Raw genomic sequence first — 25,487 nt, 5'->3', positions numbered from 1 at the left:
GGAGTGTGCCAGAGGAGAAGTCTGGTGCTCTGCGGGATGTTTCAAGGTTGGGGTCCAGCAACGCAGCATGAGAGGCAATCCATGTGCAGGGGATCTTCACCTCCTACTTCTTCAAAAAGAGTGCTGTTCCCAGGCAACACCATAGACTACACTATGCACAACCAAAGGCTATTTTAAGAGCCATCCACATTGCAATAAGAATATTCTTCCATTTACTTAGCTATGTCAACTGCAGTTATTCAATTCCCAGTTTCCCTCCCTTTGAGTTCTACTTCTCAGGTGAGGGTGCTGTTTAGATAAGGGTGTGATGTCTGTAGAAAAACAAAATAGGCTATTTTAAGTCACCCATATTGAAAAAATGTAGAACAATTAGACACCCTATAACCCACACCTACACACACATGTATCAATCTGATTGATGGATTGTGTTGTGCAGTAAGCAGGCTCAGGTGTATAACTGTGACTCCTTCCACCTTCAAAGAACAGGCAAGAGGGCCAACCATGGAGAATAGTAAGACACTTCATTATTTCTATAACTACGCTATATTGTTTGTCCTCGTGTGTCCATTCATGTTTTTCAGCATAAAGTACTCTGCAGCTACTTAGTGTGGACACCATGTGAGGCCACACACACAGATTCCTGTTGAACACTCATTAACCTCTACAGGATCGGTGTCCCCCCGCAGTACTGTTGAGCTAATGTAGGCTAATGTGATTAGCATGAGGTTGTAAGAAACAAGAAAAATTCCCAGGACATAGATATATCTGATATGGGCAGAAAGCTTCAATTCTTGTTAATCTAACTGCACTGTCCAATTTACAGTAGCTATTACAGTGCAATAATACCATGCTATTGTTTGAGGAGAGTGCACAATTATAAACTTAAATGTATGAATAAACCAATTAGGCACATTTGGGCAGTCTTGATACAAAATTTGTGTTATAATGTGTTATATTCTCCTACATTAATTTCACATTTCCACAAACTTCAAAGTGTTTCCTTTCAAATGGTATCAAGAATATGCATATCCTTGCTTCAGGTCCTGAGCTACAGGCGGTTAGATTTGGGTATGTCATTTTAAGTACCTGATAATTATGATGACTGACAGTGTTAGAATTTGTTTTAAACGAGGTTTAAACATGCTATCTCTCTCTCCATCTGTCTCTCATCTGCAGGTATGTTTTGTTGTGAGAGAGGATGCCAACCCCCAGTCCCGTCATCGCCACCTCACCCACTCTTAAGATGACCTTCGGTAGGGATTACGATATAGGAAACCAAGTCTAGATTTAACCTTAGCCTGCAGCTTTGGTATGTGCTGAGAGAAGGACAGTGTACCGTCTAGCCATACTCACAAGTTCTTGTATGAGGTGACAACCTCAAGCTCTAAACCCTCAGAGGTAGTAATCACACTGGTGGGGAGAGGGGTGTCCTCCTTACCAAACCACATGACCTTAATTTTGGAGGTGTTCAGAACAGGGCTAAGGGCAGAGAAAGCTTGTTGGACACGAAGAAAGCTTTGTTGTAGAGCATTTAACACAAAATCCAGGGAGGGGCCAGCTAAGCATAAGACTGTATCATCTGCATATAAATGGACGAGAGCTTTCTACTGCCTGAGCTATGTTGTTGATGTAAATTGAGAAGAGCGTGAGACCTAGGATCAAGCCTTGGGATACTCCCTTGGTGACAGGGAGTGTCTGACAGATGTTCTGACTTTATACACTGCACTTTTTGAGAGAGGTAGTTAACAAACCAGGCCAAAGACCACTCAGAGAGATACCAATACTCCTTAGCCGGCCCACAAGAAAGGAATGGTCTACCGTATCAAAAGCTTTGGCCAACTCAATAAAAATAGCAGCTCAACATTGCACAATAGAATCAAGAGAAATTGTGACATATTTTAGGACCTTTAAGGTTGCAGGGATACAGCCATAACCTGAGCGGAAACCAGATTTCATAGCAGAGAGAATACTATAGACATCAAGAAAGCCAGTCAGTTGATTATTGACAAGTTTTTCCAACACTTTTGATAAACAGGGCAAAATAGAAATTGGCCTATAACAGTTAGGATCAGCTTGATCTCCCCCTTTAAATAAAGGACACATCGTTGCTGCCTTCCAAGCAATAGGAACATATCCAGAGAGGAGAGACAGGTTAAAAAGGTCAGAGATAGGCTTGGAGCTGATAGGGGCAGCAACCTTAAAGAAGAAAGGGTCTAAACCATCTGACCCAGATGTTTTTTGGGGGTTAAGTTTCAGGAGCTCCTTTAGCACCTCGGACTCAGTGACCACCTACAGGGAGAAACTTTGTAGCGGGGCAAGGGAAAAAGAGGGAGGAGCATTGGGGCTAGTCGCATTAGAATGGGTGGGAGATGAGGAAATATTGGACAGGTAAGGCGTCATGGCTGAGTCAAATAGGAATCCTGACTTAATGAAGTGGTGATTAAAGAGCTCAGCCATGTGCTCCTTGTCAGTAACAACCACATCCTCTACATTAAGGGACATGGGCAGCTATGAGGAAGAGGGTTTATTCTCCAGGTCTTTAACACTTTTCCAGAACTTCTAGCAGTTAGACCCATAGCGAGAACTGCTCCTTAAAGTAACTAACTTTGGCCTTCCGGATAGATAGCCTGAGTGCATTTATTTCTCATTTGCCTGAACGAGAGCCAGTCAGCCTGAGTATGCGTGTGCCGAGCCTTTCGCCAAATGCAATTCCTGAGGTGGAGTAACTCTGCAAGATCACGGTCGAACCAGGGGCTGAACCTGTTATTAATTCTCATTTCTTTATGGGGGTGTGTTTGTAACAATTTTATTTATTTTTATTTAACTAGGCAAGTCAGTTAAGAACAAATTCCTATTTACAATGACGGCCTACAGGGGAACAGTGGGTTAACTGCCTTGTTCAGGGGCAGAACGACAGATTTTTACCTTACCTCAAGGATTCGATACCACTGAAAATATAGAAAAAGAAGGTCCAAGGACCTTCGACAAAGGGGATCAAGCTGATTCTATACCAATTTACAGAGGCCCGGTCATGAAGGAAGGCTTGCTCATTAAAGTTTTTTAGCAATGACAAATCAGGACAGGTCATTTCATTGAGCAGCCATTACGAACACAGGCTGTAAAACAGTGATCACTAAGGTCATTACAGAAAACACCAGACTGATACCTATCAGGATTATTTATGAGCATAACATCGAGGAGAGTAGCCCTTTCTGGGTGTTTGGAGTCATACCTTGTGGGATTGGTAATAATCTGAGAAAGATTTATGGAGTCCCATTGCTTTAGGATTTGGTCAGGTGGTCTAAGCATGTCCCAGTTTAGGTCACCTAGCAGGACAAATTCAGACTTAGTGTAAGGGGCCAGGAGAGAGCTTAAGGCATTTAGGGTACAGGCCGGTGCTGATGGTGGCCGATAACACCCTGGTGGCCAATAACACCCCTGCAACTATTTGAAAGTTTAATGCTTAAAACCATCAAATCGTTTGGGGACCACCTTGGTGGAGACAACCAAGCACTGAAGGGGTTCCTTGGTAAAGATTGACAATCCACCACCTTTGGAAGATCTGTCTTGCCAAAAAAGTTTATAACCAGAAAAGTTAACATCAGTGTTCAAAACACTCTTTCTTAATAACCTCATCTCAGTAATGACCACCACATCTGGATTGGATTTGTGACCCCACACTTTCAATTGATCAATTTTAGGTGATAAATTTCTAGTGTTAAGGTGCAGACACCCAGGCTTTTATGAGAGCAGAAATCAGTGTAGCCGATATCCGAGGACAAGTCAGAATTGGGGCTAGCAACAGTAGATGGGCCAGGGTCTACATGCACATTTCCAGATATCATCAACAGTAATACAATCAGGGCACGGCAGAGGACAGGTAGAGCTCTGCAGTGTTGATTTATGACATTGGAATGTGCATGAGATGGCAACAAGATCATATTGTACAGTAATTTCATCAGCTAACATGAATACAAAGCCGGTGAGAGGTGGTTAGAATAGGATGAGAGGCCAAATGTCCGTGAAACCAATAGAGAGTCAGAGTCCCGAGTGTGGGAGCAAACATAGTCTGTCCCACGGTCGGGTAAACAAGCAAGTTCATAGTCAACAAAGCCCGCAGGAGTCATGAGGTAAATAGCATAAAGCACATGAAAAAAATATATTTATATTATGTGTTTAGCACATTTTTGCTCTTGAATTTATTTAGGCTTGCCATAATAAAAGGGTTGAATACTTGTATATATATATATTTTTTAAATTAATTTGTCAAATAAACGTAACTCCATTTTGACATTATGGGGTATTGTGTATAGGCCAGTGACACAAAATCTCAATTTAATCCATTTAAAATCAGGCTGTAACACATTTTTTTAAAGTCAAGGGGTGTGAATACTTTCTGAATGCACTGTATCACACATGTACATCACACTTTGAATACATTATGTCTATCATAATATTAAGAACCACCTTTCCCGTTACAACATAAACTAATTGTAATTTGTGAAACATAAAATTTGAGAATAAGAATGTGTGTCTGCCATGTAAAGATGTCTAACTGCACTCTGAATTAATTATTTTTGCAGTCACAGTACCTAAACTGACACATCACAGGCTGGAAGCAGCATAAATCTGTAACTCTGACTATTCACAAGTGCTGGGAGTCTTCCACTTCCTGAAAACAAGTGTAGGTGATGGATATTTGGCTCAGATGGCGTTTACCACGCAGGATGGGGAAATAATCCTGACTCCTAGACCCAGTGTCTCACCGCGGAGGACCCACTCCAAAATTATGAGGTATAAGAACTGTCTGGAATGACAATTATACACTGAACATAAAAATAAATGCAACAATTTCAAAGATTTCACCAAGTTACAGTTAATATATAACTGACTAGGTATCTCCCTTTAATTTCCCTTCGTAAGGAAATCAGTCAATTTAAATTAATTAATTTGGCCCTAATCTATGGATTTCACATGACTGGGAATACAGATATGCATCTGTTTGTCACAGATACCTTAAAAGAAAAGCTAGGGGTGTGTATCAGAAAACCAGTCAGTATCTGGTGTGACCGCCATTTGCCATATGCAGTACATAAAGTTGATCAAGCTGTTGATTGTGATCTGTGGAATGTTGTTCCACTCTTCAATGCCTGTGCGAAGTTGCTGGAAATTGATGGGAACTGGAACATGCTATCGTACACATCGATCCAGAGCATCCAAAACATGTCTGGTGAGTATGCAGGCCATGGAAGAACTGGAACATTTTCAGCTTCCAGGAATTGTGTACAGATCTTTGCGACATGGGGCCGTGCATTATCATGCTGAAACATAAGGTGATGGCGGATGAAGGCCCGAAAATGGGCCTTCATATATTTTCAGTGGTATCGAATCCTTGAGGTAAGGTAAAAATCTGTCGTTCTGCCCCTGAACAAGGCAGTTAACCCACTGTTCCCCAGTAGGCCGTCATTGTAAATAGGAATTTGTTCTTAACTGACTTGCCTAGTTAAATAAAAATAAAATTGTTAACAAACACACCCCCATATGCATTCAAATTGCCATAGATAAAATGCATTTGTGTTCGTTGTCCATAGCTTATGCCTGCCCATACCATAACCCCACCATGGGGCACTCTGTTCACAACGTTGACATCAGCAAACCACTTGCTCACATAACACCATACACGCTGCCATCTGCCCGGTATAGTTGAAACTAGGATTCATCCGTGAAGAGCACACTTCTCTAGCATGGCAGTGGCCATCGAAGGTGAGAATTTGCCCACTGATGTCGGTTACGACGCCGTACTGCAGTCAGGTGAAAACCCTGGTGAGGACATTGAGCATGCAGATAAGCTTCCCTGAGACTGTTTCTGACAGTTTGTGCAGAAATTCTTTAGTTGTGCAAACCCACAGTTTCATCAGCTGTCCGGGTGGCTGGTCACAGACGATCCCGCAGGTGAAGAAGTCGGATATAGAGGTCCTGTGCTGGCTTGGTTACACGTGGTCTGGGGTTGTGTAGCAGGTTGGATGTACTACCAAATTCTCTAACGACATTGGATACGGCTTATGGTAGACAAATTAACATTCAATTCTCTGGAAACAGCTCTGGTGGATATTCCTGCAGTTAGCATGCCAATTGCACGCTTCCTCAAAACTTGAGACATCTATGGCATTGTGTTGTGTGACAAAACCGCACATTTTAGTAGTCTTTTATTACAACTGTGTAATGATCATGCTGTTTAATCAGCTTCTTGATATACCACACCTGTCAAGTGGATACATGATCTTGACAAAGGAAAAATGCTCACTAACTGGGATGTAAACAACATTTGAGATAAATACTTTTGGTGGAAAAATTCTGGGATCTTTTATTTCAGCTCATGAAACATATGGGACCAACACTTTACATGTTGTGTTTTTATTTTGTTCCGTGTAGATTAAAGATTTGAGAATCTGGAGCAGCAGACATACATTTTATTTTTTGACAAAATGAGGTTCTTATTTTCTGTTCTTAGATTTTGCTGTTATTTCAAGTTCAGTGTGTAGGCCTATATTTTCTATATCCTACTGAAGTAAAACATGCCAAAAACATATCAGGGCAGTGTTTGGGCTAATCTAAAAACATAAACCCACAACGGTCCAGCTCATGGAGGATTATGATAAGCGATCATTCAATAAAGTAAAGTTCAGATACTTAGTCGTCTGATAATTGTCCATTTGGCTTTGAGAGACTAGTCAAGGACCATATCACCTCCACCCTACCTGACACCCTTGACCCACTCCAATTTGCTTACCGCCCAAATAGGTCCACAGACGATGCAATCTCAACCACACTGCACACTGCCCTAACCCATCTGGACAAGAGGAATACCTATGTGAGAATGCTGTTCATCGACTACAGCTCGGCATTCAACACCATAGTACCCTCCAAGCTTCATCAAGCTCGAGACCCTGGGTCTCGACCCCGCCCTGTGCAACTGGGTACTGGACTTCCTGACGGGCCGCCCCCAGGTGGTGAGGGTAGGCAACAACATCTCCTCCCGCTGATCCTCAACACTGGGGCCCCACAAGGGTGCGTTCTGAGCCCCCTCCTGTACTCCCTGTTCACCCACGACTGCGTGGCCATGCACGCCTCCAACTCAATCATCAAGTTTGCGGACGACACAACAGTGGTAGGCTTGATTACCAACAACGACGAGACGGCCTACAGGGAGGAGGTGAGGGCCCTCGGAGTGTGGTGTCAGGAAAATAACCTCACACTCAACGTCAACAAAACTAAGGAGATGATTGTGGACTTCAGGAAACAGCAGAGGGAACACCCCCATCCACATCGATGGAACAGTAGTGGAGAGGGTAGCAAGTTTTAAGTTCCTCGGCATACACATCACAGACAAACTGAATTGGTCCACTCACACAGACAGCATCGTGAGGAAGGCGCAGCAGCGCCTCTTCAACCTCAGGAGGCTGAAGAAATTCGGCTTGTCACCAAAAGCACTCACAAACTTCTACAGATGCACAATCGAGAGCATCCTGGCGGGCTGTATCACCGCCTGGTATGGCAACTGCACCGCCCTCAACCGTAAGGCTCTCCAGAGGGTAGTGAGGTCTGCACAACGCATCACCGGGGGCAAACTACCTGCCCTCCAGGACACCTACACCACCCGATGCTACAGGAAGGCCATAAAGATCATCAAGGACATCAACCACCCGAGCCACTGCCTGTTCACCCCGCTGCCATCCAGAAGGCGAGGTCAGTACAGGTGCATCAAAGCTGGGACCGAGAGACTGAAAAACAGCTTCTATCTCAAGGCCATCAGACTGTTAAACAGCCACCACTAACATTGAGTGGCTACTGCCAACACACTGTCAATGTCACTGACTCTACTCCAGCCACTTTAATCATGGGAATCGATGGGAAATGATGTAAATATATCACTAGCCACTTTAAACAATGCTACCTTATATAATGTTACTTACCCTACATTGTTCATCTCATATGCATACGTTGATACTGTACTCTATATCATCGACTGCATCCTTATGTAATACATGTATCACTAGCCACTTTAACTATGCCACTTGGTTTACATACTTATCTCATATGTATATACTGTACCCGATATCATCTACTGTATCTTGCCTATGCTGCTCTGTACCATCACTCATTCATATATCCTTATGTACATATTCTTTATCCCCTTACACTGTGTATGACAGTAGTTTTTTTTGGAATTGTTAGTTAGATTACTTGCTCGTTATTACTGCATTGTCGGAACTAGAAGCACAAGCATTTCGCTACACTCGCATTAACATCTGCTAACCATGTGTATGTGACAAATAAAATTTGATTTGATTTGATTTGATTTGGCCCAGGTGGAATTGGGCCAAATGAAGGAACGTCTCCAATTTCTTTTTGGGATACAGAATTTATTTTACAGGACACCAGAGTTGATGTGGGCAAATCCCTGTGGTCGTGAAAGCAAACAAACTGCTCTTCATCATCAATAAGTTCCTGTCATGTAATTAAATTCTCTGTCAGTATTGGAGCCCAGTTAGCACAACTGCACCACCGATCTGCATTCATCCTGGGGCTGGGGTCTCGGTGGCTACAGCAGTGGCTGCCATCTGAAGCTCAATTTGCCTAAATTCTTTGTCAGAATACTCAGGCTCAAATACAGTTCGACGACACCATCGGCGCCCCTCCCCATATTAAATCAACCTGCTTTTCTGTAAAAACCTTATTCTAATCAGGTCCCAAAATAGTCTCAGAAGCCATTTCCTATCAACAAAAGTCCTTGCTTCTGCCGTGAGGTCTTGGAGCCCCAAAAACTTCTCGGCTGCAGATATAATGATATCCAGATTCTTTGACTTAGACACTTGTGCTGTACAATTAATCACCGTGGCTATAAATGCCACAAAATCCACCTTCACAATGAGTATAATTTGTATTTTATTTTTAAGTTTTTAATAAGTAATGAGTGTATTCAGATCACCTGATTGACTTAAAACACTATCAACTGGTTGCAATCCATCCACCACCATATTTTCAACACTGTTGCCTCTTGCCCCTTCAACTCTCTTCACCGCCTCCACATAAGAGATCCACTGTGTGGCCCTGATCCTTGACACCTCAACCTCCTTCACCCTAACAGGGCACTCAATGAAGTCGGAGGATGATCCCCACCACAGTTGCAACATTTTCCATTCACAGATTATTCAATATTATACTTCTCCCATCTGCAAACATTTGACATGTGACCATATCCTTTAAAATGTCTACACTGTAATGGTTTTGGACACAAATGCTCTCACCACAAACCTCACAGGTAGAGTCTCCTCAAACAACAATAATATAGACAGGCTTTTCTCCTTTCTTCCATTTACGACGTACACTGACCACTAATGGGATTTTCTGATTAAGGTACTCATCATCTATATCCAACAAGACTCCAGCTATAACTGCTTTGGCAAGCGCCCTGCTCCGAAAATCAATACATGTTACTTCCGAAGTGAACAATTTTGTCAGATCCAGTACACGCTTCTCTGTTCTTCATCAACACAATTAACCAAAACAAGCCCGTCACCTTGATTGAATCCACCTTTCCCGCTGCTTTCTTCACAGTCCTCGATATTACAAATGCATTTCCCAATTGAATCTCCTCGTCCAAAAAACGCACCCCAATAAGAAATGCATTATTGGACTGACCCTTGTCTTCTACTACAACTTTTTCTTGTTTTGTTCCATTCTTTGATTTCACTATTTACCATTCATTATCACACATGTCACTTGCCGCACTTTCGTAATGCAAGCACAGTCGCCATTTCCTCTGACTTGCCGTCGACGTCAGCCGACCTATGGTTCGAATAAGGACCTTGCGTGCAGTTTTTACGTAAAGGGATTTCCCCACGAGCACGCACATGCACAGTTGTTACATATCTCCGCTGTTGTTGCGGTTGGTCACAGAAAATTATGATATAAAATAATTGCATTTGTTTTATGTGGAAAAGTTGACAAAATCCTGACCTATAGTACTTTTGATAAAAATAGCGAATTTGGCCGTACGGCATTAACACAAAGAATTTGTCTCTAATTAGCATATTTCCCAATCACTCTTTGACTAACAATGGAGCAGAGCTAGCAGTGCACAAAGAAACGTCGAGTCACGTGACCCTGTTTTTGCAGCTTTCCAGTTCTAGACTAAAGGGAGAGAGAGGGGGAAAAGGCAAATTCCACCTAACTAGTTTCAATGTATGGAATCACTTGGGAAATGTTTTCATTTTAGATCAACTTCCACTTTAAGAACATTAAGAACAGCCAGGATGGACCTGCCCCTCCCATTGACCAATGGGAAATGTTTTAGTCCTCTTCCTTTAAGAGAACTGGTTTTCATCCATTCACAACTTTTGTTGCCTTTTTCCTAAACACAGCAGCCCTTCAGATTGCCAATGAAAAAGGAAAACTTAACCGGCTCTCTCAACCATAGAATTCAAGTCAAAAGAAGGCAACACCAGACAATGTGGGAAAGCAAAGGATGTCCTTAGGTGACAGATAAAGTCCTCAGGAGTTTGCAGGGAGCGAGGAGCTTACATAGATGTACCTGTAGTAAGTGTCGGGGGTGGTGCTTCTGATGGTCCTGGCAGAGTTTCGAGGCCTGTTCAGAAATATTGTGCTCATGAAGGTGTGGTTTCAAAGGACACTTTGATAATGAATAAAGTTGACTTCATAACTTTTATTGGTAAGTTTATCAATACGACTCGGGTTGTGGAAAGCAGAAATGCCAGGTTGAAGGTTATTGTGGAGACGGCAAAATAGATATTGGGAATAACAGATGTTACTGTATAAATGGTTGTTGACGGGGACGCTGGTGAGCAGCAACATGTGAAGCCACATTTTCTCTGTGCTCTGATCCAGGGCGAATAATTTAATATTAATACTTGACCAACACCTCCCAATGTGTTAATTTTGTAACATTTCATTTGGAATCAAACCCAATTTACTAATCTGAAATGTTTGGCCTTTTAATCGTAAAATGTTGAGACAAACAATGGCCACAGGCCAAAAAGGAGCAGGTCTCTGCTGAAGCTTTGGGATCACCTGACATGGACTCTGATCCCTCCGAACTAGCCATGGTAATGGCGGCTATCATTAAATCTGAACAGACTGTGCTGGCTAAGGTGGAGTCATTATCCACTGACCTATAGTTGAAGTATCACAATTCCAGTGGGTCAGAAGTTTGCATACACTAAGTTGACTGTGCCTTTAAACAGCTTGGAAAATTCCAGAAAATTATGTCATGCTTTAGAAGCTTCTCATGGGCTAATTGACATCATTTGAGTCAATTGGAGGTGTCTACCTTCCAACTCTACCTTCCAATGCCTACCTTCCAACTCAGTGCCTCTTTGCTTGACATTGTGGGAAAATCTAAAGAAATCAGCCAAGACCTCATAAAAAGAAAATGTAGACCTCCACAAGTCTGGTTCATCCTTGGGAGCAATTTCCAAATGCGAGAAGGTACCTCGTTCATCTGTACAAACAATAGTATGCAAGTACAAACATCATGAGACCACACAGCCGTCATACTGCTCAGGAAGGAGACGCGTTCTGTCTCCTAGAGATGAACGTACTTTGGTGCGAAAAGTGCAAATCAATCCCAGAACAACAGCAAAGGACCGTGTGAAGATTCTGGAGGAAACGGGTACAAATGTATCGATATCCACAGTAAAACGAGTCCTATATCAACATAACCTGAAAGGCCGCTCAACGAGGAAGCCACTGCTCCAAAACCGCCATAAAAAATCCAGACTATGGTTTGCAACTGCACATGGGGACAAAGATCGTACTGTTTGGAGAAATGTATTCTGGTCTGATGAAACAAAAATTGAACTGTTTGGCCATAATGACCATCGTTATGTTTGGAGGAAAAAGGGGGAGGCTTGCAAGCCGAAGAACACCATCCCAAACATGAAGCACGGGGGTGGCAGCATCATGTTATGGGGGTGCTTTGCTGCAGGAGGAACTGGTGCACTTCACATAATAGATGGCAACATGAGGAAGGAAAATTATGTTGATATATTGAAGCAACATCTCAAGACATCAGTCAAGAAGTGTCACACCCTGACCTTCGTATTCTTTGTTTTCCTTGTTATTTTGCTTAGGTCAGGGTGTGACATGGGTGATGTATGTGTTTTGTCTTGTCTAGGGGTTTTGTATGTTTATGGGGCTGTTTCCTTTCTAGGTATATTGTATGTCTATGTTTGCCTAGATTGGTTCTCAATTAGAGGCAGCTGTCTATCGTTGTCTCTGATTGGGAACCATATTTAGGCAGCCATATTCTGTGGGTACTTTGTGGGTGATTGTTTCCGTGTCTATGTTTGTTTCACCACACGGTACTGTTTCGGTTATTCACGGTTTGTTTATTGTTTTGTAGTGTTTCAGTTTATTTCATTAAAAACAACTATGGACACTTACCACGCTGCATTTTGGTCCGATCCCTGCTACACTTCAGACGAAGAGGAGGAAATCAGCCGTTACAAGAAGTTAAAGCTTGGATGCAAGTGGGTCTTCCAAATGGACAATGACCTCAAGCATACTTCCAAAGTTGTGGCAAAATGGCTTAAGGGCAACAAAGTCAAGGTATTGGAGTGGCCATCACAAAGCCCTGACCTCAATCCTATAGAAGATGTGAGGGCAGAACTGAAAAAGTGTGTGTGAGCAAGGAGGCCAATGAACCTGACTCTGTTACACCAGCTCTGTCAGGAGGAATGGGCCAAAATTCACCAAACTTATTGTGGGAAGCTTGTGGAAGGCTACCTGAAACATTTGACCCAAGTTAAACAATTTAAAGGCAATCCTAGCAGAACCATATTGTATTATTGACTGTTCCATGTGTAACTCTGTGTTGTTTGTGTCGCTCTGCTTTGCTTTATCTTGGCCAGGTCGCAGTTGTAAATGAACTTGTTCTCAACTGGCCTACCTGGTTAAATAAAGGTGAAATAAAATAACATTTAAAATTATTAATTTAAGCAATTTTATTTTGCTCTTTACTCATCTGAGGCTCTTCCTGACACATCTGGACATCCCCTGTCTCAATTCAGATGAACAAACCAACATGGATGCCTCAATAAGTGATGATGAAGCTACTCTGGCAATTCAGTTCATGCAGAGCGGTAAAGCCCCTGGGCCTGATGGCTTCCCTATTACATTTTTTTAGCATTCTCCTCTAAATTATCCCCTATCCTCAGCTCAATGAAATCCTTTCTAGTCAGAAACTGTCACAGACACTTACCCAGGCGACTAATTCGGTTTTGCTTAAAAAAGACAAGAATCACCTAGACTGTGGCTCATACCGCCCTATAAGTCTTTTGTGCTGCGATTATAACTTTCTCACTAAGGTCCTCTCATGCCGTTTAGAGTTGGCTTAATGGTCCCCATTAATACAATACGTGGAGAGTCTGTCTTTTACTTAGTGTAACTTGCATAGTTTGGTAAGCAGTAATGTCTGTTCTAGTGGCCATTTGTGCAGATAAGCATTTTTATTGAACTTTTTTCCCCATTGTTTTTGTTTCTATTACTGTTTGTTTCTGTTTTTCATTCCTATTTAACTTACGTTTATAGATGCCTTGGTGGGAGGGAGGGGATGGATGGATGAGGGGTTGGGGTTGTACTGTTTTTGTTGTTATATCTGAAAATCTATAAACAAAGTACAAAAAAAAGAAATTGTTGTTGACATGCTTAGCAATCCTAAGGGTGGAGTGTTTCAGCATGATATAGATAACGTTTAATTGCGTTGGGTGAGGGTATGGTAGAAGTTAGGGATTTATTTGGTTTTGAATTTATTTTCATGGTAGTACAGAATGGTAGTATAGGGGCAGTTCATGATTGATCGTACATGCCAGCACAGTAGGTCGCGGCATGCACAAGAAACCTCTCTGCCCAAAATGTGGGTATGGGCGGAGTTGAGTGTTTACGTTCTTGAATCCACGTGGTGACGCCTACTGTCGTTACGTAAACCGTTCGGCGCAAAAATTCAAATGTTCTCAGGAAGAAAAGTGCATCAGTACAAAGTAAAACACGCTTCATGTTAATTTAGGCAGTTTAACCTTTATATAAAGAAAGATACGTTCACTGTTGCAGAAGCGTTGGATATAATCGAGGTAATGTATGAAATCGAGCTACAACATTTTTGTTTTCATCCAGCATTCGTAGCTAGCTAGCGTAAGCTAAAACATGTTCTGTAGGATAGCAAGTTAGCTAACGTTAGCTAGTTCACTCACTGATGTCAGATACCTATAGCAATTTAGCAAACTAATCCAGCGTGTCATGTCTTTAAGCTACATCGTTGGTTAGTTAACGATGGTATCACTGCTAACCGTAACAACAATAACAAACGATACCTTGCTCTATCTAGCTAACATTAGCTAGCTAGGCTAGATTTTGCTTGCAGCCCTGCTAACTAGCTACGGTTACTTGCCAACAACAAAATGTTATTACTGCTTTGATGGTCAAATCAAGCCTTCTTTGCATTGGTAGTGTTAGCTAGGTTCCTACATCGAACTGTTGAATTTAACAGATAATGGCAACGGTAGCTAGTTACAGTATAACTTGTCTACATGCAACTTTTGGAAGCAGAGAGGAATAGAGAACTGAAAGTACATCACTGTGTCCGTTTCTCCCCCGGACAGTCACGATGAGCGCATCCTCCACACCCATCTCCCGGGTGCGTCAGTGGGCCTCACCGTCCCTGAAGCACAAGGGCGCCTCTCCTGCCGCCATCAGCACACCGCTCCTCGCATCTTTCCCGGGCAACGATGATGAGCTGGAGCGGCGTCAGAGGCGCAGATCCCGGGTCATTGATCTGCAAGCCGCCGTTGACTCTTCATTTAATGAATCTACCTCTCATAGGTAGGGCACCCCAAACCCTCTTTTTGCTAGTAATCAAGTTAACTCGATCTTGACAGGTGTCATTGATTTGTTAGACCTTTGTATAAGATACAATCCGTGTTTGTATTCAGCACCACCGGGACCCCTGCCGCTGTGCCTAAGCTGTCAAATGCACAGATCTCAGAGCATTACTCCACCTGCATCAAACTTTCCACTGAAAATGTAAGCAGAATGTCCATTCACATATTTACTACCTTTAACAGCCACTTCTAAGAGGGGCAGAATCCATCCCAAGGAAATGTTGTTGCTCTCCCTCATGTCTTATTACATCATATCTCCAACCATGCAAGTTATTAGAAACTGGCATCTCAGATGTACAAAGCCTTCTTCTATTTTTGTAGAAAATTACCACCAAGAATGCCTTTGGTCTCCACCTGATTGACTACATGGCTGACATCCTCAAACAGAAAGATTCTGAGCTCACAAATTTCAAGGTATGGCTTTAGACACAAATTATTCCATTGTTGTAGTTTCTGTTTATTTGTCTCTTTGAATTTCCTCTTTACACAATACTTTCTTCAGATTTGTGCTACTGTTGAGGAGATGAAAGTATAATCTGGTAATGGAGAGAGAAGAAATGCACTTATAGCCCAACCAATTAAGATAGTCATTGTTTTTATAGGCCTACTCCAAAATAATTAAGCTTATGATAGACTATTCATTTAACTTTACTGGCCTAGCGTCTGTTGGCTATATGAGAGAGTAACCATCTCATACTATTCCTCTCTGTACTTGCCAAGGTGGCAGCGGGTACCTTGGACGCCAGCACTAAGATTTATGCGGTCAGAGTGGATGCTGTCCATGCTGATGCCTACAGAGTGCTGGGAGGACTGGGTGCTGAGACCAAGCCTGGGGAAGGTGATCACCTCTTAACTATAACATCTATAAACTGTCCTGTTTTTTCCAAATGACAAACTATTCCCCCTATAGTGCACTACATTTATCCAGGGTCCATAGGATAGTGCACTATATAGGGAATAGGGTGCAACACTGACTTTCTGTAATTTAATAAAAAATCAACAGCTTCTGTTTGAACCTTGTCTGTCTGTGTGTAGAGCATGGAGCAGGGGCAGGAGGAGAGATGGAGGAGGGGGCTGAAAGTGAGCTGGCTGCTAAGCAGGTGGTGAAGAAGAAGAGGCCTCCCAAGAAGACTGTGGAGCAGAACCTGAGCAACATCAACAGCTCTGAGTCTGAGATGAAGTGTGAGGTAAGGGATGGTTTCCTGCTCCAGGACTGGCCTGAGTTAGAGGATCAGGCTATGCATGTGTGTGTTGTGTTCATTATGTATTCAGTTGGAAATCTTCGAGACTGGTAGCCAAACGGTGCTTGAGTCCCAAATGGCACCCTCTTCCCTATATCACATTTGATTGTTCACATACACATACTGTATATTGCTGGTCTAGCAAAATGCTACACCTGCAATATAGGGAAGGATCTGGTCAACAGTAGTGCACTATTTAAGGAATAGGGTGGCCTTTGGGATGCAACCCAGGCTACGCTTGTGTTCATTGTGGATTCACCTGAATCTTTGAGACTGATAGCCAGACACTGAATAGAGATGGAATTGATTAGGAATGCCTTGATTTAATGTGAGGCCTTATTATCATATTTCCTGAGCGTATGGATCCAGCCTGGGTTGTGAGTTTCTACAAAGCTCATTCATGGTAAACTCACACATATTATCCCCCTCCTTGTTATCGTCCCTCCAACTCCAGGTGGACCCCATGTTCCAGCGCATGGCGTCGTCCTTCGATGAGAGCAGCACGGCAGGTGTCTTCCTGTCAGTGTTGTTCAGTGAGGACAGTCGCTGTGAGCTCCTCTTTCCCTCCCAAATGACCCTGTTGCACTCCAGGCCCGCTTACTCCCAGCCTCCACCGCAGCACGTCCCTGCAACGCCCTTCACAGGTAACACTGACCGTGTCATCACACTTTGAGCCATATGTAGCAAGCGCCTCAGAGTAGAAGTGCTGATTTAGGATCAGTTTTTCCTTTTAGATAATATGATATGAATAAGGGGAGCCTGATATCATCAACACTTCTAATCTTATATGCATGATAAATTCAGCCCCTGGGCTGTTTTTGTTGTGTACTACCCCCTAATGGACTAGCATAGTATCTCTTGATTTTAGCAGACACATCTGGTTCTACTGATCATTGAGTGATGCTGTAAGCTAAGGTATTGGCAGTTGGCCTACATGTTCCGATAATAGTATCAAGCATGTGAAGATGTTGATTGTGTGATTGACAGGTGGTCTCCAGCGGATCCAGGAGAAGAGCTCTATCTGCCCTTCCCTGGCAGACTTCTCTTTCACCAGCTGGAACCCTGACCAGGTCAGAGCAACATATACACTGCCAATATACACAGCCTGTGTCTCAAATGGCATCCTTTTCCCTATATGGTGCACCACTTTTGACCAAGGCCTATAGAGCACTGGTCAAAAGTAGTGCACTATATAGGGAATAGGGTGCCATTTGGGACACACTCGTCTTTATTTTTGTTTGGAAATGATACAGATGGTCAGATTGGATGTATAGTTTGAAACGGTAGCGATACAGCCTCAGAGTATCTTAACCACAGTCTCTATATAAACACTTGTCTTATACAGACCATGAATCAGATGCTGGAGAAGATAAAGCAGGGGGATCACGTGTTTGACGTGAACGCGGAGGCAGACGAGGAGGAGTGTCAGGACTTTGGGGATGATTTTGATGGCGACTATGAGGAGGGTCAGGGGGACCACGGTGGCGACGGCTCCAAGGAACACAAGGATCGCTGTGAGGCTGGAGGGCCCGGGAGAGGAAGGTGAGGATATTGAGTTTTTTATTTTTTTAACAGGGTGTTAACAACCTAGGGGTAATGTACTGAGTACTTTTTTTTTTTTTGGTGCTCTGCTTGTATCTCCCTGTAGAGGATCCCAGGGATGTTTCATGAGGCACCAAGGGTTATTCCATTTCTAAATGGGTCAGGTAGCTTGAAGTTACTTTGATCTGTCTTGAGTTTTTACCATGATCTCCTGAGTGTTAAAACATTTTTTTTTTATGACAGTAACACACTCAGACCCAGTAAAGCGTCTGTCAGCAGTTGAAACGATAACAAAAAGCTGAGGGATGAGGCTGGAGAAATGTAACCACTCTCAAATTCATAGAGCGGGCTATGGATGCAGGGACTGACCAGAAACATTTGTTTTAACCATGTTTTGAGGCTATTTTGTTTACAGACATTGGAGTAAAACAAGCATATATTTAATGTTCTGATGGGCTATGACCATTGAACTTAGCTCATGAGGAATTTATACGTTACGTTCTTCAAGAGTCAATGGGTATACACTGGGTATACACTGGGTGTACAAAGCATTAGGAACACCTTCCTAATATTGAGTTGCAGCCCCCTTCCCTCAGAACAGCCTCAATTCATCCGGGCATGGACTCTACGAGGTGTTGAAAGCGTTCCACAGGGATGCTGGCCCATGTTGACTCCAATGCTTCCCACAGCTGTGTTAAGTTGGCTGGATGTCCTTGGGGTGGTGGGACCATTCTTGATACACACTGAAAACTGTTGAGCATGAAAACTGCTTTGAAAACAGCTTTGCAGTTCTTGACACAAACCAGTGCGCCTGGAACCTACTACCAACCCCGTTCAAAGGCAATAAAAAATATTTTGTCTTCCCCATTCACCCTCTGAATGGCACACAATCCAAGTCTCAAGGCTGAACTTTTTTTGTTGTTGACCTGTCTCCTCCCCTTCATCTACACTGATTTGAAGTGGATTTAACAAGTGACATCAATAATGGATCATAGCTTTCACCTGGTCAGTCTGTCATGAAAAGGGCAAGTGTTGCTAATGTTTTGTGCACTCAGTGTATATCATTCATTTATAAGAAGGGAAAAAAGTTGCCCCTTTTATATCCAGTTTAGATGTCAGGATGACTCTGGATAGAAACAGATCTACAACTGGCTATGAGCTACTTAACTTAACTTTGATTTGAACTTCAGTCCAGACATAAAGCTTTAGAATTGAGTTACTTATCAGAGCAGAAGTAATTTGTCTTACAGAACTGATGATGTGTTAGTAAGTTAATTTGTTATTTTACACAAAAATGGGGGCATTCTTAAGTCTAGGCTGAACAAAAATAACTTTTGTCTTTTTATAATTAATCTCAAATAAATTTGAACATGGTTCTGTGATGTTATGACTGTTCACAGGGATGTGATTCCCATCGGAGAGGGGGACATAGCCACCATGTGTCTGCAGCTGTCCGATCAGCCCAGAGAGTACTCATACTTCAGCCCCAGGACCATGGCTACCTGGGCAGGCCCTGGCTACTGGCGCTTCAAACCTCTGCACAAAAGTGAGTGGTGGTTGTACACAGAGAGCCATGTTGTATATGTTGTTTACCTATGTTTGGGATATTCCCTTAACAGCATTGCCCTCCAAATATATCTTAATTCTTCCCTTCTTGCTCTCTTGTCTCGCTCTGTGTGTTTAGAGGACAACATGCCTGAGAAGGAGGGTCGCAAGAGAAAGCCAAAGAAGGCCTTTGAAATCGACTTTAATGACGATGTCAACTTTGACACCTACTTCCGCACCACTAGAGTAAGCCCTTGGTTGCCCCTCTAGTTCGCTGATGCAATCCCTCTCAATTTATCCTCATTGTTTGATCCGTACCCAAGAATATCACTCACTAAATGCCAGTTTTCTGAGGCATTGCCATTGTGACAATTGTGTAAATTTGTTTTGATGCTAATACGTGGGTCAAGTGTCTTAACAATCCCAGGCTATGTGTGAGGCAGTTTCATGCTAGTCACTGCAACAGAGGAAGTGTGATTGTAGTTGCTGATGGAGTTTTCCCACCATTCATATATGGACTCGAACAGTTCTCTCACTTCTGTCTTATGTTCCTTTCTGTTCTCCCAGGCCGCTACCACTAACACCAAGTCAGCCCTCAGCACAAGAAACAAGAAGAACACTCTGGCTGCAGACTTCCAGTTCCCCCCTGAGACCCTGTCCCAACTCAGCCTTAAGCCCGCCAGCACAGTACGGTCTCCCTTCCACTCTCTTTATCCCAACAACCAGCATGGAATAAACAGCATAGAAATAAATGTAACCCCACACCAGTTGACCCTGTCCCGCGTGTCTATGGCGATACAGGCGGGCAGTGGTGTGCTTAAAACAATGTGCAGCTGCCACCAGACACAATCAGGCCCTCATCACCGTAGCTGACTGGAACTGATGTTGTCCATTGTACTATTAACATTTTTGATTCGCACGCCTTCTCTCACTTTCTCTCTGCCCTATTTATTACCCCTTTGACCTATCCCCCTCAATCCTTTTCTCTTTCTCTCACTGTTCTTACACACTCACACACAAAAAGAGGGGGAAATTACACATTTAATGTAGAACCTTGATGGTGAACATTGACTAATTAGAAGTGAGAATTGTGATGCCACTCACACGCTTGATGTGCTCTATGTAAGTTAACTTGTGTGTTCTACGTCAGTTATGTAAAGAGGGTCAGAAGAGGTTGTCTGGAGAGCTGGGAGAAGGCATCGGAGACTACGACTACAACAATGCCAATGACACAGCCAACTTCTGCCCCGGACTGCAGGTCTGAAACCACCCGACTGTCAATCTCACACGGTCTTTTTCAACGTTTCATTTCCCTCGGATACCTTTATTTCACCTTTGTAAAAAGTAGCCATTGTAACAGCATTATTTATCCCTCATCAATGCCACATTTTGGACCCTCAATTGTTTAGTAGCTGCTTCAAATAATGGGGTAATCTCTCTCTACATCTCTATCAATATATATATATATATAAGGGTGGTGAAAGTGATGATGATGGTGAAGGGTTCAGTGGGGGTACAGATGACGCCCAGCCTTCTGTGGATGGTAACCCCGCCTCCTCACAAGACCATGACGACGTGTCCACCTATGGGGAGGATGACCTGGTGCCCGAGCCATACAGGGTAAGACTGGAGGGAAGGGGAAGCCAATGTTTAGCAAGTGTGTTTTTGAAAAGTTTGCATTTGAAGACCGTGGCCAGATAAACAAGACCAAAGCATGTTTTGCTGTCTTACCTTGTCCATAGACTGCTTACATGGCATGGGGAACCAACATCTTGTTTTCTAAATTGGCTGAATTATCCCTTTTAAATGTTAAGCCTAGTTTTACTTTTCATTTCAGGTGAACAAGATTGAGATAAACTACGCCAAGACAGCCAAGAAGATGGACATGAAGAGGCTCAAGAACACCATGTGGAATCTTCTGACTGACAGTCTGGAAAAACCAGCCAAGGTTAATTTGAAGTCTTTCCATGTTTCTTTCCCCCCAGGTCTCATTGATTGTATTATGTGATCTGCAAATGTTTTTTTTTTTCTTGTTTTTTTTCTCGGTGCCTCTTCCCCACAGACCTGGGTTCAAATACTATTTAAAATCGTTCAAATACTTTAAGTGTTTGCTTAAGTCTGCCTGGAGTGCCAGGTGGGCAGTGTTTGCATTTTACTATTGGTACCATTGTAACGGGCAAGCGCAATCAAGCTCAGATTAAGTATTTTAAATTATTTTGAAAAGTATTTGAACCCAGGACTGCTTCCTTGTGATTAACAGTGTTGTGTTCTCAGCAGGAGGTTGAAAATGTGGAGACTTCAGAAGTGTCTGGGGAGAAGGTCTTCAGCCAGACCACACAGACCCTGCGTCAAAGGTACCCAGCCTTAATATCAGCACTGGGCCCATTCTCAAATGGCTCTAGTGTTCTTTCTCAGCTGCCATTGGAGAACAATTTGGAAATTGTGGTGGATTTGCTTCTTATTTTTTTCTTAAACTAGTAGCTAGATGGACATGAATAATTTATTTAGACTGCTGCCAACTGAGGGCCTTTGGATGGTCCAAACATTCATTTGCTCAAATGGATGTAGATGGGACATGCGTGCTGATAAATAATGTAATAAACCCCATGTCTTCTCCTTCCTCTCCTGTCACTTAAGCTTGCCCCCCAACATGGCTCAGAACCTGTCCGTGCCCCTGGCGTTCGTCGCCCTGTTGCACTTGGCCAATGAGAAGGTGAGTAGCTACTCCTCTGACTGCCAGCATCATAGCATTCCTAAAATAATTTGGTTCTAGACATGGTTATTATGTTGACATATAACATGTAGTTGTACAAAGCCACATTATTAACAAACAAACAAAATATTTAGAGGTTTTATTAGTTGAGAGGGTTTGTGGAAGGAATCATGGTGTACTTTAATTGATCTTGGCTGTGCTAAATAGGCTGCGTTTACACAGGCAGCCCAATTCTGATATTCACTAATTGGTCTTCACGTGACCAATCACATGCGATTTTCATATCAGATCTTTTTCAGAGCTGATCTGATTGGTCCAAAAAAATACAATTATTGGGCTGCCTGTGTAAACGCAGCCAAATAAACTTGAAATGAGTCTTTAATTTCAGATAGTCATCGGTAGCAACTGTTATCACTTTGTTGTTGAGTGTGACGGAAGAGTTCATCACAGCACTCACTCATTCGTTGTTTCATTCAACAGAATTTGGAGCTCATCAAGGTGGACGACATGTCAGATATCATCATCAAGCAAGGTCAATGAAAAGGGATAGACAATGGGACAGAGTTATTGCCTTTTCTCTTCAATCTGCTTAATTTCACTTTTTCTATGTATATGATGAATTATGGGCCATTCATGTCAAGCAAAGGCACCCTCACATTTAGATTTTGAGCCTGTGAAAGATGTTATTTCTCAAATGTATAATAAGTGGCCCTTTTAAAATGACTCATCTATTTTATTACCTGAAGTGTTTTAAACATTTACCTGTACTTTGTTTAATCTGTCCTTTTTCCCCCCTCTACGTCTATTGTGTGTAGATAATATAAATCCTTCACTCCTGCCTTCCTCACAACGGTGGAATGTACATACATACCAAAACAAATAAAACATTTGTTTTCTAAATTACCTGTTTCCTGTGTACAAACAAAAGCAAACTGCAGGGTAGCCCTTTTTTAGCGAATGTTTATTTATGCTGCACCTTATTCTACAGTAAACAGACGTCATTGGGTTGTAGCGAACTCCCTGCAGCCTTGTCACAGAGGTTGTGTCCCAAATGGCACCCTTTTCCCTACATAAGGCTCTGGTAAAAGCACTAAGGCAATAAAGTGCCATTTGTTACGCAGACACATGGTTAAAACCGGTTGGTCAGGGTTAGCAGTGCAGATGGGCTGGGTGATACTGCATCAGCATGACTGGTACAGCAGGTGCGACTGGGCTGGGTCCAATCACGCACACATGGCTGGCTGTAGAGGGAGGTTTGCAAGGTTATAGTCTGAGAATATTTTGTATACATGTTACACTGCCTCAAACTCTATTCAACATGATTCTATATGGAATGATGAATGCAGGGCATCGCACACCCCATTCCATACCTTGACTGACACACTACATTTGGAATTTAAAAGCAGATAATGACAAAGTGCACTGCAAAAATGTATGCATGCGACTACTATAAATCACTCTAGATAAGAGCCTCTGCTAAATGACAAATGTAAATGCAATAATTGCTTTCCATAGACCTACTCAGCATTAACGGGGTATCACATAACGTGCTGTATGAGGAGATTTAGCTTGACACTTGTCTGTAAGCATCAAAAGCTTACAGCAAACAGCCTACCAGTAGCAGCACAAGACTGTCGACCTAAAAGCTTGTCTGAACAGCCGTCAGATATAGTAGCCCATCTCAGCATGTGAGATCCATCCTGTTAGACAGCATCCATCTTTATCACTGGGATGGTAAGAGGGGAGTCATGCACCCCAGAAAATCAGAGGGGGCACAAATATGTGAGTATAACTGGGGGGTGGTCCAGAGGGCTAGGCCCTCCATCTGTAAATTGGAGAATTTAGCTTTTTTCAAACACCTGAAACCGTGTTTAACTGCAATCTAAAGTCATAACCATTATGCTTAATTGTATGTAAAATAAAATATATATATTTATGTAAATGTACCTGCATGTCTAAGCATACCTCTTGAGCTGTCTGTATCCTCCTGACTGGTGTTTTGTTTTATTTTTTACTAAATATGCTTCTCTGCATCTGCTAAAAATCTGGGTAAAAGATTGAAAGGAATGTGAGTCTTATTTAGTACATTTAGTAATTGCTTACTTTTCTGAAATATACCAACCTTGCCATCTAATATAGTTAGACAAGCTAGCTACTCTAACTTGATTGATAACCTGAAATAGCTCCTTGGTAGCTAGTTGGGAGATTGGGAACCTATCTAGACTAGCTAAAGCTAATATCATACAATTTCTAGGTGGCTCGTAGTATTACAGAGAAACCAGGGTTTGAAGCCGGTTCAGGGAACAGAACTGAAAATCTGAAAAATAAAGAAATGTTTAATTCAAGGAACAGAAATGGAACCTTGAAAGAAAGTGATCCATACTGTTCCAGAAAAGAGCCTTTATTTTAAAAGCATGGGAAACAGTTAATAATTGTATTTTACATTCCAGGCAAACAAACCGCCTTTGCAAAGCCCTCACTCAAAAATGTATTCCAGTCTCTGCCTGCAAGCTGAAAATCTATGCCTGTATGTGTTTAGGCTACCTGCCCCTCCCCCCTCTGAAGCATAGGCCACTGACATAACATTTATGCTTGATTCAGAAGATAGGGAGAGATTTTTCATTAGCTAGAGAATAATGGAATAACTATTTCAATGCTAGTTAGGCACCTAAAGGACTCACAGACTATGAGAAACAAGATTCTCTGGTCTGATGAAGCCAAGATTGAACTATTTGGTCTGAATGCTAAGCGGCACGTCTGGAGGAAACCTGGCACCATCCCTACGGTGAAGCATGGTGCTTGCAGCATCATGCTGTGTGGATGTTTTTCAGCTGCAGGGACTGGGAGACTAGTCAGGATTGAGGGACAAATTTACAGAGCAAAGGAGGAGTGGCTTCGGGACAAGTCTCTGAGTGAGCCCTTGAGTGGCTGAGCCAGAGCCCGGACTTGAACCCAATCGAAAATCTCTGGAGAGATCTGAAAATAGCGGTGCAGCGTCGCTCCCCATCCAACCTGACAGAGCTTGAGAGGATCTGCAGAGAAGAATGGGAGAAACTCCCCAAATACAGGTGTGCCAAGCTTGTAATGTCATACCCAAGAAGAATTGAGGCCGTAATAGCTTCCAAAGGTGCTTCAACAAAGTACTGAGTAAAATGACTGAATACTTATGTAAATGTGATGTTTCAGTTTAGTATTTTTATACATTTGCTAAAAGATTTTCTCTGTCATTATGGTGTATTGTGTGTCGTTTGATTAGGGGGGGAAATTATTTCATCCATAAGGCTGTAACGTAACAAAATCTGGAAAAAGTGAAGGGGTCTGAATACTTATCCGAATGCACTGTAATCAGTGGTGTAAAGTACTTAAGCAAAAATACTTTAAAGTAATACTTAAGTAGTTTTTTTTTTTTTTTGGGGGTATTTGTACTTTACCTTACTATTCATATTTTTGCCAACTTTTACTTCACTACATTCCCGAAGAAAATAATGT

The 25,487-nt window shown here is 42.5% G+C and overlaps 1 protein-coding gene across 2 annotated transcripts; it reads left to right on the top strand.

Annotated features, from left to right (window-relative positions):
- Window positions 1-13,992: 13,992 nt before the first annotated feature.
- ncaph (non-SMC condensin I complex, subunit H) lies at window positions 13,993-22,898 on the top strand. 2 transcript variants are annotated; one of them, XM_024417886.1, is made up of 18 exons: window positions 13,993-14,150; window positions 14,679-14,898; window positions 15,009-15,099; window positions 15,279-15,371; window positions 15,678-15,795; window positions 15,993-16,144; window positions 16,653-16,842; window positions 17,186-17,268; window positions 17,544-17,740; window positions 19,141-19,286; window positions 19,425-19,531; window positions 19,853-19,972; window positions 20,436-20,543; window positions 20,759-20,905; window positions 21,123-21,233; window positions 21,563-21,639; window positions 21,923-21,998; window positions 22,479-22,898. In XM_024417886.1, exons 2-18 carry the CDS (start codon window positions 14,684-14,686, stop codon window positions 22,536-22,538), a joined length of 2,091 nt encoding a protein of 696 aa, XP_024273654.1. In that variant the 5' UTR covers window positions 13,993-14,150; window positions 14,679-14,683; the 3' UTR covers window positions 22,539-22,898. The 2 variants fall into 2 exon arrangements, with proteins under 2 accessions (XP_024273654.1, XP_024273653.1); XM_024417885.2 differs by having other exon boundaries at window positions 21,560-21,639.
- Window positions 22,899-25,487: the final 2,589 nt, after the last annotated feature.

This window comes from Oncorhynchus tshawytscha, linkage group LG04, assembly GCF_018296145.1.
Source record: "Oncorhynchus tshawytscha isolate Ot180627B linkage group LG04, Otsh_v2.0, whole genome shotgun sequence".
NCBI classification, from domain to species: domain Eukaryota; kingdom Metazoa; phylum Chordata; class Actinopteri; order Salmoniformes; family Salmonidae; genus Oncorhynchus; species Oncorhynchus tshawytscha.
Note: the sequence above shows the minus strand (reverse complement) of the source record. Positions and strands in the feature narration are given on the sequence as shown.